The following is a 12,066-nucleotide window of genomic DNA, read 5'->3' on the forward strand; positions in this document are numbered from 1 at the left end:
TTTTCCTGTTGAAGTTGACCTTAAGTGTCCTCTTGCAGAAGTAGTTTAAATGTCAGCTTTTGCTGTAGACAGGTATGAAATGTTATCACACTCTGTAACAGGTAAGTATGTGGATTGTATCAAATACTTAGGTATCTTATTTATCAGAAACAAACCAGGTAAATTTTAAAGATAATTGCTGTAGAGCATTGTCTTGCGTAAAAACTGTGATGCAGTTTTTCAGTATATGTATATTTTTTCAGTAATTGTTTTGTATGGATTCATTTACATTCTGATGGTTCATAGAAACTTAGGAAACTTTTAAAAATACTTGTAGTTTTTATGATCATTGTGGCTAGTGCATTCAAGGTCTGGAGAAAACATAGGTAAAATAATACAGAATAAGGACAAAGTCCAGTTGAACTTATCTCTGTTTTTAAAGAAAATCTTTGACATTTGCACGTTTCTGCCTTCTACTGTCATGCATTAATTTTTAATTACTCAGAGATCCAAAACAGTAAAAACCAGAAGGAAATGTTGAACACGCAACAATAACTAGTCTTTCAAACTGAAATGTAGGAGCTAGACTTAATGTTGTTGAGTATGAAAGAATAAAATTTGTTGCTCATTAGAACATGTAAACTTGTTTTCCATTAAAGTATTTTCATACGACCATGCACTAAAGCTCTCCCTTAAACTAAAGGCAGTCTACCATCAAGCTTGTCCAGGCCTGACACTTTTCTAGCTTTTATTTTAAACTCTTCCAGTTCATAGGTGCATTCTGAGCACTGTATGAAATATATTTTAGTGCTGTGGTAATTCAGTGCTGCTGTGAAAGTGGCAGGGCCATTAAAGCTGTAAAAGATAAGTAGTGAAATTCCTATAAAGCAACACTTTGTTGTTATTACTAAAACTATGACATTAAGAAGACATTTAAATACATTCTTTTTAAATGTATGCTGCTGTCTGTTTCGAAATTATGCTATTTCCCTCTGTTAGTTTTGACCACCTGTACTATATGTCCTGAACACAAGTTTTGCTGTAGATGTAATATAGATACATATGTATATGTATGCACATTCTTCAAAATACTGGAAAGTAATTATACTCTTTTTTTATTAATACAGCTTGGTTTGAATTGAAAATACAAGCAGGATTGCTTTACATTTGAATTCCTTGGCAAGGAAGTGCAGCCACAGTAATTATAAATGGATAGGTGCTTCTGAAAAAATAATAGAAAGTCTAAGGAAATCATTGCAAGTCTTAGATAAGACATTTCTTATTAATAGTGCCTAAAACAATCTAATTGCATCAGTCTTGTTATTATAAATTTAAGAATATTAGAAATTAAGACAGGATTAGCAGTGGTTTTTGCTTGTTGGGCGAAAGCATATTCAAGTCTCCTTTAAAATAAATATATGATCTCTTGGAGAATGTAATTTTACTTGTTTATATACTAAGTGTTTTCTCATTGTTTTTTCTCCTATAATACTCTGTGTTTCTGATCTGTGCATAATTTTTGACTCTCATTCTGCTAATAAATTCTTTGTATTCTTAGCCTTCACAATGTTCTATCACCATTATAAAGAGTGGTTTGGCACAAATTTGTTTACATAATAAGGATTCTTATTGTATGTTTGTATTTTTCAAATACAACGAGTTTCTTGCAGATATACTTTAAAAAGGAGTGCAGTATTTGTTTTTCTTTGCTAGTTAAAGATAAATGTGTTCTGTAATGTTAGTCTTCCAACTGAGATGTACAGATTTTACAAAAGCAAGCAGAGTGTGATTAATTTTAAAGGACAAGGACTTTTGGTACCTGCAGCGGCAAGAGAAATTGTTCAGAACCTGGAATTAAATAAACTGCATTTTAAAACCTTAAATGGAGAAAGAAATAATAAAATAATGTGAATATAAGGCTTCAAAACATACCTGAGATTACAAAAATAGAGTTCACACCTATTATTTCTTTTAAACTCAGCAGTTGAAAGGCTTTTATACAAAGGCAGAGCAAACCTATATGCCAGGTGTAAAAAATGTTAACTTTAAAATGATCTGCTATACAATGTTATATCCAAACACTGAATTTGTAAAATCACATATTACAGTATGTAATATTGCTTGAAAGGGTTTTTCTTGCACAGAATTTGTTCCCATTTTCTAGTAGTGACATGTACACCCTCAGGACAAGTCATCTTTTCCTTTTCTTTGGGTTTGATCAGCTCTGTCTAGACACTCCAATATAGTACTTCATGTATTCAAATTGTATTCCTAAATTCTGCTTTGGAAAGGAATTTCCTCCTTTTCAGCATTTATTTATACAAACCAGTCATAAATGTATTTGAACTGTTCATTAGAATTCCATTGAATAGGCTAACTTCCAAGCACAGAATGGCCTCCCTTGTCATGAAATTGTAAGAGCAGTTTATGTAGCTATAAGGACTGTAGGTTTTTTGTTGTTGTAGCAGATCACTGAAGTGCAATATTGTGGGGTAATTTTCATTTTTCATAAACATAACCTGAGGCACACCTGGAAATTAGGGAGGCTGCTTACTTTCAGTATTTCTGTAACACAGGGAGAATAATTGTATATGCATCAGTTGTTTATTAAATATATTCTTGTAGAAGCTGCATCTTTTATAAGATTTGTCAGCACCACAAAAGAACTTATTACAGTCCTTTTTGTGTTTGGCCAAAGAACTTCACCCCACAGTTTCTGCATCAAACCCTTCGTTTCCATCTGGAATTAGTACATCAAATAAGCTATTTATTTTCTAGAGTGATAATTTTCTACTAAACAGTAATATATTAGTATTAGTGGGTTTAGAATGGTCTCCTTAACAATGTGTGTATATTTTAAAAAATCCTCAAGTATTTTAGCTCTATGTTTGAAAAACCAAGGAATAAGAAATTTCTGTGACTTGTATTTTTACCCATTCAGAGGATTCTTACCAGAAAAAGCTGTTAGCCTTTTTAACTGATTTAAGAGTGAAATATAGTCCAAAGTAGAAAAAAATTGTTTATACTAAAAGTTTAAACCATTGTGTGCTGCAGTTTTGATTATTTTCATGAAGATATTAAGTCCTGGAATTTGAAAACACTAGGTTTTGAGTGTTAATAATTCACAGTCACATTCTGTATATGCATTTTGAAAATAGTATCCGAAAATCTGATTTAAATAGAAAGAATTACAACTTTGAACCCTACAAAATACACTTTTCAAGTTTATCTTGAATCTGTTTTATATAGTAAAGCATGTTTAAAGCTAAAACTTTACTGTTTCTTACGTAAGCGTATGTCTAGTTAGACAAAAGAAAAAATTAAAATGCAAAAAAGCTTTTGAAGTGTCAAATCATATGTATACAGAAAATAATTTTTAAACTGTTAACGTTTGTAAAGAACCCTCTGAATTTGTATTACATGAACAATGTTCTTTTTAACGTTTTGGTATTTAGAATGTTATGCAACAAAATGTAATTCTGTAAATTTTTTTAGCTCTAACTTGAACTGCAGGATCAGTGCCTGAACTGTTGCATATTCAAGCAATGTTTTACATGACAGGTGTAGCATCAGTGTTGAAATAATCATTAATTGTGGGGAATACGGTGTAAATGTCCAAAGTGCAATAAAAGGTTAAATACGTAGCTTCTGTGTTTTTATTTTGTTGATTTATGGACTTTAGCCCTAGAAGTGTTATCACTATTGTCTGTAGGTTCATTTGGGTGCCCATAGATTTATCCAGAGGTGTATATGGCATGTTTATCCGGATATTGTTGTGTCCAAAGCTGAGCTGGGGCAAAGGGGCTCGTCCTGAGTAGGATTTCTGTAAGCCATGAAAGCAGGGGGCCTCAGGCAAAGAAGGCAAACTAACTGACTAAAGCTACACGACTTCATTTGTAGCTAGACCCCTGGTTTTGAACCATCACTCCTTTCATTTAGTCAGGAGGTGGTCGTATCAAAGCTCTTGCAGTTATTTCTTCTTGAAACTTCAGTCCGAGATCATAACCTACCACCTACTCAATAGAAAAGCGGTGCAAGAGGCCGGCCGCTGTTGTCCCTCTGTTGTGCCCGGCTGTTCGCAGCCGGGGCAAAGCACAGGCCCGTGTTTTCAATCGTCACCGGGCGCTCCTGGCTCGCCGCAGCGGCGGAGCCGGCCGGGCCCGCCCCCGGCCCGGGGCCCGCCACGTGTCGCAGCGGCTGCGCAGGCGGGGCGGGGCGGCCGGGCCGGCGGCGCGGGAAGATGGCGGCCGGGATCCGGGAGAAGCAGACAGGTGAGCGCCCGCCCGCGGTCCCGCCGTGCGGGCGGCACCGGCCCCTCCCGGCGCTCCGGCGGGGGAGCGGGACCGGCCCCATGCTGCGGCCGCCGCGCCTGCCTCTGTCCCCGCGGGGCGGGCCGCGGGCGCCGCCGCGCCTCCGCCGGGGATTCGCGCCCTCTCACCCGCCTTGGGTCTCCCGGCAACGGGGTGGCGGCCCCTCTACCGCCTTCTCCTCGCCTCTACGGCGGCGGGCCCGGGGCGGCGGGGCTCCGGAGCCCCCGGCTGCGGTTCTTGCAAAGGGACCCCGGCCCCGCTTGGGCCCCAGGCCCCGGGGACGTGGCCGTAGGTGCCGCCGAGGTGTGGAAGGCGCCCTCGGGGCGGGACTTGGCCGGGCCCGGGCCGTGAGTGGTGCCTTCTCCCGCGGCCGTGGGAGCTCTCTCCGTCTTCCGTGGGAAGGATCGACAGGAAATAGTGTTTAATGGTGCAAAAATAAAGCTACTGTTGTCATGTTCATGTTAAGACAATACAGGGGCATCCGAGCGTGTACTGACCCTCAAGAAATTGAGAATACGGTAATAACAGCTAAACTAAATGTGCCTGAGGATTTCTGTGAGTAAAGGGTTTGTTATTCAGTCCCTTAGACACTGTTGAGAGTCCTTAATTGATTCTTCTCTGCCTTGATACTACTTCGTAAAGCCTTGAACATAAAGCTGAAGCACTGGGAATGACAGCTCCGTAGTTCTATACTTCCCTTCCTTGCCAAAGTTGTAGTCAGTAGTTAAGCTGTAATCACGACACTTTCTCCTTGACAACTGCACTATCTTTGGTGGTATGGAGGATTCTGGATGCATTTAGTTAGCATGAAATGTTTTGAATCATCTGCCTAAAAATCTCAGTCACAGTCTCTATGGAGCTTAAATATTTTACTAGTATGCTTCATTTTCTGGTACCAGGCTACTTTTTTGTAATCTCATACCTCTGCCATCTATCGTTGGTAGTGCTATTTGATGTTCCTCTGAAGTCCTTTGCTTATCTTCTCTTTGCTATCATTCTAATAAAGCCTGATTTCTTTGAGCTCGTATTTTGTACAGCTTTATTCTTTTCTACTCTGTTTCACCGTGTTCATAGAGTGGTTTGGATTGAAAGGGACCTTGAAGATCATCTCAATCTAACTCACTGCCTGCTATGGGCAGGAACCTTTCACTTGATCAGGTTGCTTAAAGCCCCATCCAGCCTGGCCTTGATCACTTCCAGGTATGGGTTATCCACAACCTCTCTGTACAGCCAGTTCCAGAGCCTCATAGGGAAGAATTTTTACCTTATATCTAATCTAAACCTACTCTCTCCGTTTAAGGCCTCTCCCCCTTGTCCTGTCACTACATGCTCTTGTGAAAAGTCCCTCTCCAGGATTCTTGTAACTCCATTTAGGTACTGAAAGGCACTATAAGATCTCCCTGGAGCCTTCTCTTCTCCAGGCTGAACAAACCTGACTCTGTCTCCTCATAGGAGAGGTCCTCCTGCCCTCTGATCATCTTGGTGGTCCTCCTCTGGACTTTATCCAACAAGTTCAAGTTCATCTTGTGTTGTGCCCAGATGTGGGCACAGTACTCCAGGTGGGATCTCACCAGAAGAAAACAGAGGGGCAGAATCCCCTCCCTCACCTGCTAGCCATGCTGCTTTGGGTGCAGCCCAGAGTACAGTTGGCTTTCTGGGCTGTAAGTGCACATTGCCAGGTCATGTCAAGCTTCTCATGTGCCAGCACCCCCAAGTCCTCCTCAAGGTTGCTGTAAATCCATTCTCTGTCCAACCTGTATTTGTGTTTGGGATTGCCCTGACTTAGCTGCAGGGACTTGCACTTGGCTTTACTGAACTTCCTGAGGTTTACACAGGCCCACCTCTCAAGCCTGCTAAGGTGCCTCTGGATGGTTTCCCTTCCCTCCAGCTTATTGAGGTGGGATTTCTTCATGGAAAGGGTTAAACATTGGGATGAGCTGCCCATGGAGGTGGTAGAGACACCATCCCTGGAGGTGTTCAGCTGGACATGGCACTTGGTGCTGTGGTCTGATTGACAAGGTGGTGGTCAGTCAAAAGTTGGACTCACTGATCCTGGAGGTCTTTTCCAACCTAAATGATTCTGTGATTTTGTGATCATACACAGCTTGATGTCATTGGCAAACTTGCTCTACGTGCACTCAGTCCCACTGTCCATGTCACCAACAATTGTTACTTGATTATTTCAGTCAGCCTTTACAACTGAATCCATGTTATCTTCTGTTAAGGAGGTCTTTTCTAAGGAGTTAGTTTCAACAACTGAAATATACTCAGAAAAAAGGTTTCTTATCATTTAGTTATGGTATTACCATGTATGTGTACCATCTGTTGTGACCTTTATCCTGGTTCATAACCAGGGTTGGTTTCTTAACAAAAGCATATCATTGTGCAAGCACAGTAAAAACCTGATCCTTGCCCCAGAGAACTTTCAGCATTAATGTAAATGAAATGGCAATATGAATACAAAAAAGGATCTCAGACACCTGCTGAATGTTGACATGATTGTCACAGCACGTTACTAGTCATAGTATTCTTTCTTAGCAGAGAGCTTATGCCAAGTTTTACTTTAGATGACAAACTCTGCAGTGCAGTTGCTTCAGCTCCAGTAGTACCAAAGCACATAACCATACAGCTTTATATAAAATTGCTCATATGGCTGAAGATATTGCCAGCAATGAGGGGCCAAAGAATCCAGGACCAGCCTGTAATCAACTTTCAGGGCTGCTTCATGGTGCTTAAAAAAGAAAAGAAAAAAAGTAGGAAGCAAGTGGAAGGCTGGAGTCCATCAAAACTCAGTATTCAATGCTAGCTTTGATTTTCCCACATTTGTGTTTCACTGCTAGTAGTGTCACTTGAAAGGGCAGTACACAGGAGGAAGATGTGCAGCATGTATCTGGAGAATGGAGAAGTGCTTCTGCTGCAACATTAGTAGCAAAAATGTAAATAAGAAAAAATGCTGAGTCTTTGCTAAATGGAGCTGGTCATTTAATGATGGAAGACGCAGATGGGGCTGAGGTAACCAGTGCTGCCTTTGCCTCAGTCTTCACCTACAAATGCTTCCAGGCCCTAGTGTCACTTTGGAGTCAATCATTGAGTGAATCCTATTGGAAAATACTTCTCATCACATGAGGGAAAAGGCATGCATGAATTTATGTGTGGTAAATCATGCTTGACTGGCCTAATTGCCTTCAGTGACAAAATGACTGGGTTTGTAGGCATCAGGACAGTATTTAATTTACCTTGACTTCAGCAAAGCTTTTGACACCATGATGTTATATCCAAGGTAGGATGTCATAGACTAGATGGATGAGCAACTAGCTACATTGAAAAAACTGGTTGGATGGTCAGGCTCAGAGGGTTTGTAATTAATCAGACATAATTACCAAGAGGCTGGTAACAATTGGAGCACTGCATGAGTGTATTCTGTGACCTCTCCTGTTAAAAATATCTATCAGTCTCCTGGAGACCGTGTCAGAGTGTACTCTGATTAAATGTGCAGGTGACAGCAAATTAGAGGAATGTCTTCTACTTGAGGGCAGAGCTGCTGTTTGGAGGCCCCTAGATGGGCAAAAGGAATGGCCAGCAGAGATCTTACGGAGTTTAACAATGACACGTTCCTGCCCTTGAAAAGGAAGAGCCCCTTGCATCTACAGGCAACAGCGTGGGGGGTTGCCAGACTGGAGAGCAGCTCTGTCAAAAAGACCTGCAGGGGGTCTCAGTGAAGCTGGGAGGATCAGCAGGGACTGCCGAGGTGGTCAGAGGCTCTGGTGAGGCTGTAGCACTAAGGCTTGTCCTGCCTGAAGTTTTGTGACTGCACAAAGACAGTCAGTGCCACAGGTTGCATAGCGTGGTTGTAGCACCTCCATCCATGGAGAACTGACTGGATAAAGCTCTGAGCAGCCTGGCCTAGCTTCAGAGCTGTGTCTCCTTAGACAGGAGGTTGGACTGGAGGTCTTCCAAGGTCCCCTCCAGCCTGAGATGTCTTGTGATACTGTAGATCCTAGGAACTGCACTATGTTCATTCAGCCAGAGCCAGAAGTTACCTGTTTCTACTGCTCTCCATTTATGAGCTAAGTGGTATCCATCACTCTAATTTCTGCAAGCTTTTCCTCTTTGCAAAACTCTGTGATGATTTTGTTACGAGTTTTAAGAGAATAGGCACTATAGCACAAATAGTCTTTTGCTGCTAATCAAAGATGGGAAGGCAGCACATACTGTGTTGTTTAAACATTAAATGAGGAAAGATTCATTACATAATAGATTTATAAATCAGAGGTAGGTGTCACAGTCTACTTTGTATGTGGAATGGAAAGTTAAATTAAAGTTCATTCCTCTTTCAAAGAGTTTTCCTGCTGCAAACTAAGGGTATTTTTGTACCCCTTAAAACAGCAATTTCTTCATATGAGTTCTCAAAATCTTTCAAACTGTATTGATTTTGGTCAGTCATAAAGGTACTTTTTGTTTGGTGTGTACAGTGGTGTTCGTGTGGGGTAGGAAAAGCAGATCAGGGAATAAAGCAAACTAGTTCCCACTGGACAGAATGCGCCTTCAAGAATATAGTGGAATTATTTTTAAGGCAAACCATGTTAGAATATAGCCTGTATAGCTAAGGGGAGTTAATGTTTTAGAACTTGCTTCTTTGCCTTTTGCTGTCCTCTGGAGCTCATAAATTGTAGCAGATATGAGCCATTTGTCAGTCAAAGCTGCGTACAAATAAGGAAAATGTGATTTGTTGCATTTATATTTTGTGATGGTTTTCCTTTCAAATGCAATGTATAATAAAATCCTGCTAAAGTCTTTAGTCACTGTTGTTGGTGTGTGAAGAGAGTAAAGCATTCTTTGGCTTTATTTTCCAGTGGCTTTAAAACGTATGCTGAACTTCAATGTTCCTCCTGTTAAAAACAGCACAGGAGAACCAGTATGGAAGGTAAGAACTTCTTTAACTGGAACGGGAGAATTTTATAATGTTCAGAAAAGTTCAGATTTGCAGATTTTAACTGAATCAAGTTCATCTTTCTTCTGTTATTAACTTGTACAAAATATCTTTTCCTGTATTATAAATACACAGAATTGAGTATCAGAACTGCTGAAAAAGTACCGGAGTCAGAAGGAATCCCATACAAACAGAAAAACTATTGATAGCTTGAAGAAGCTGAGCTCAGGCTAGCTTTATAACTTTTCAAATGCAACTTGTAGGTCATGAGGAGTTTTTGCTACTACAAACCATATATTCTGTCTCTTCTGTTTTTTCACTGATTCCTATTTTCTCTTCTGATTTTCCTGTAGTTTTCTCCCAAATGCAATCAGGAAAGCTCTGCACATAAAGTAATAAATTTCTAAAAGCAAACTCTTGTTTGGCAAGACACTTTTCAGGCAATGGAAGTGATGATTCTTTTCCCCCCTTTATCACTGAGTTTCTCTTTGGTTTTTCTTTTATACTTTATTTATTTGTAAGCACAAATGGAAGTCTATGACAAATTAATGATTTATTATAAATTGGTAGGTGTTGAGATGTTGAAGCATTTTTGAAGTTAGGGTGGTAGTTCCCTAAACTTGAATTCCTGTATCCACTGTATTCTCTGTATTCTACAGTATCTACATTTACAACACTTTGTAAGATGATGTGTGTCTGTTTCAGGTTCTCATTTATGACAGATTTGGCCAAGATATCATCTCACCTTTACTGTCAGTGAAAGAGCTGAGAGATATGGGGATCACTTTGCATCTGTAAGTACTTTTTAAAAATTGGAAATTCTTTTTTTAAAAAGAACATTATTTAATATTCCCCAAAACAAAGAACAAATCAGTGAAAAATCATTGAATAAATAACTGCTAAAATAAAGATCATACACTGATTTGTTCCTAAAATCAGATGGCATTATGCAGAATCAGGGAGTGGAGAGATAGTTCCAAACACTGTTCAGTAGGATTCCTTGCTCAAAACGGGAGGCCTTTGTTCAAAAATAAAAATTATCCAGTAGGTATTATTTTGGAATTTGTCTCTACAAATCTTTTTGCAATCATATATGTTAAAATTATATTGGCACAAACTGTTTCATGGGACTGTGTATGTTCTTTGCTTATCTTTTTACACGCAGATTTTACTTGTTTGCTGTCAAGCATATGAAATCTTCAGGTATTATTTTAAGAGATTTCTCATTCCTTTTTCCCAGATTACATTTACCTAGTCCATTGTCATTCCTTAGCTGTAGTAATAGTCATGAAGCAACTTTGAACACACGTTTATATTTTTACAAGTTTGTTAACTTTTGCTAAGTGAAGGCTGGAAATGGAAACACAGTTTAACCTGCTGGCACATCAGCAGAAACATGAGAAAAACATCTAAGCACCTTGTCTTCAAGCAGGAAAGGCAAGTTTAATGGTATAAAATATAGTGGTTTTTTACCATATCAACAGTTTGCATATAAATTTCATGGATGCAGTGTTTTAGCTTCCTCTAAATGGTTATTCTGTTTTTGAATATTTGTAAAGCCTTTTCTCAAGCTTTGAATAAACTTTAAACACATCTATTAATATGTTCAGCCAAAATACACATATGTGATTTCTTTTCTCGCTAAAACTCTAGCTAAATATAGAAGGAAATTGTTGGAAATTACATTTGTCTGTACAAATAAAGAATTACTTTTATAATTTTATACATTTCAGAGAAAAAACGCATTAGAGATGTCTTTTTTCTTCCTGTCAGGCTTTTGCATTCAGATCGGGATGCTATTCCAGATGTTCCAGCTGTTTACTTTGTAATGCCAACAGAAGAAAATATTGACAGAATGTGCCAGGTAACTTTCATGTGTAATGTTTCAAAAGAGCCCACACAACAAGGTGTGTGAAGTAATCCTGCACTCACAAGAATGTGCATGTAACTAGCACATATTTGTCAGAAAAATATTACCCAAAATATTATTATGCAAAACTCCAATTTCCCGTCAAGTAGAATGGTAAACATGTCTTCTGTGTGTCAGAGAGAATTTGGAGAGTGAAAAGACAGGAGACAGTGGGTACCAGTATTCCATTTAACATTAGAAAAATCTATTTTAATGAGTGGCTGAACAGTGGAGCAGATTACCTGGAGAGTTTGTGGAGTCTCCATCCTTGGAGAGGTTCAAAACCTGACTGGACACAATTCTGAGCCCCCTGCACCATTTGATACTGCTTTGAGTGGGAAGGCTGGATTAGGCTAACCTCAATTTTTCACATTCCTGGGAAGGAGATGGGTGGAAGGTTGACATCTTTGCCAAAGTAAGGAGAAGAGCAAAGGGTATTTTTGGTCAGCAGTAAGGTTTGGAATAATAATTGCTGCCTTTTAGCTTAAATGTAATTTCATGGTTTTCTGCAGTTCTGTGTTAGATTGTTTATATCTGATATGTAATCAAAACACTGTATGCAGAGCTGTGTGAACAGACAGCTAAGCATTTCTGAAGGTTTAGTTTGACTGTGGATAACTCTAACATCACGTAGTAAAAGTAGGATTTCTTATTTTAATTAGTCAGGAATGTATTAGTAGTTACTCAGGAAAATTTTTCTTTCTTTTAGGATCTTCGAAACCAGCTTTATGAGTCTTATTATTTAAACTTTATTTCTGCCATTTCAAGAAGTAAACTGGAAGATATTGCAAATGCTGCTATAGGTGCTAATGCAGTAACTCAAGTGGCTAAGGTAAGAAAGTCCCTCAGTCCCTAATATTAGCACCATTAAAGGTGTCACTGCATTCTGATTTTCAGGCATACTGAGGAAAAAACAGAACTTACAGTCATCCCAACTT

At 39.4% G+C, this 12,066-nt stretch overlaps 1 protein-coding gene across 1 annotated transcript in view; it reads left to right on the forward strand.

Annotated features, from left to right (window-relative positions):
• The first annotated feature begins 4,168 nt into the window (after positions 1-4,168).
• The window catches only part of SCFD1 (sec1 family domain containing 1), a 46,021-nt gene continuing 38,123 nt past the window's right edge, over positions 4,169-12,066 (forward strand). Inside the window, exons 1-5 of the mRNA XM_014891418.2 lie at positions 4,169-4,250; positions 9,143-9,213; positions 9,925-10,013; positions 10,993-11,083; positions 11,838-11,960. Of these exons, the coding sequence (XP_014746904.1) occupies positions 4,220-4,250; positions 9,143-9,213; positions 9,925-10,013; positions 10,993-11,083; positions 11,838-11,960 (405 nt within the window). The 5' untranslated portion in view covers positions 4,169-4,219. The remainder of the gene's footprint in view (positions 4,251-9,142; positions 9,214-9,924; positions 10,014-10,992; positions 11,084-11,837; positions 11,961-12,066) is intronic.

The sequence above is a fragment of the Sturnus vulgaris genome, chromosome 6 (assembly GCF_052056855.1).
Source record: "Sturnus vulgaris isolate bStuVul1 chromosome 6, bStuVul1.hap1, whole genome shotgun sequence".
Lineage (NCBI taxonomy): Eukaryota > Metazoa > Chordata > Aves > Passeriformes > Sturnidae > Sturnus > Sturnus vulgaris.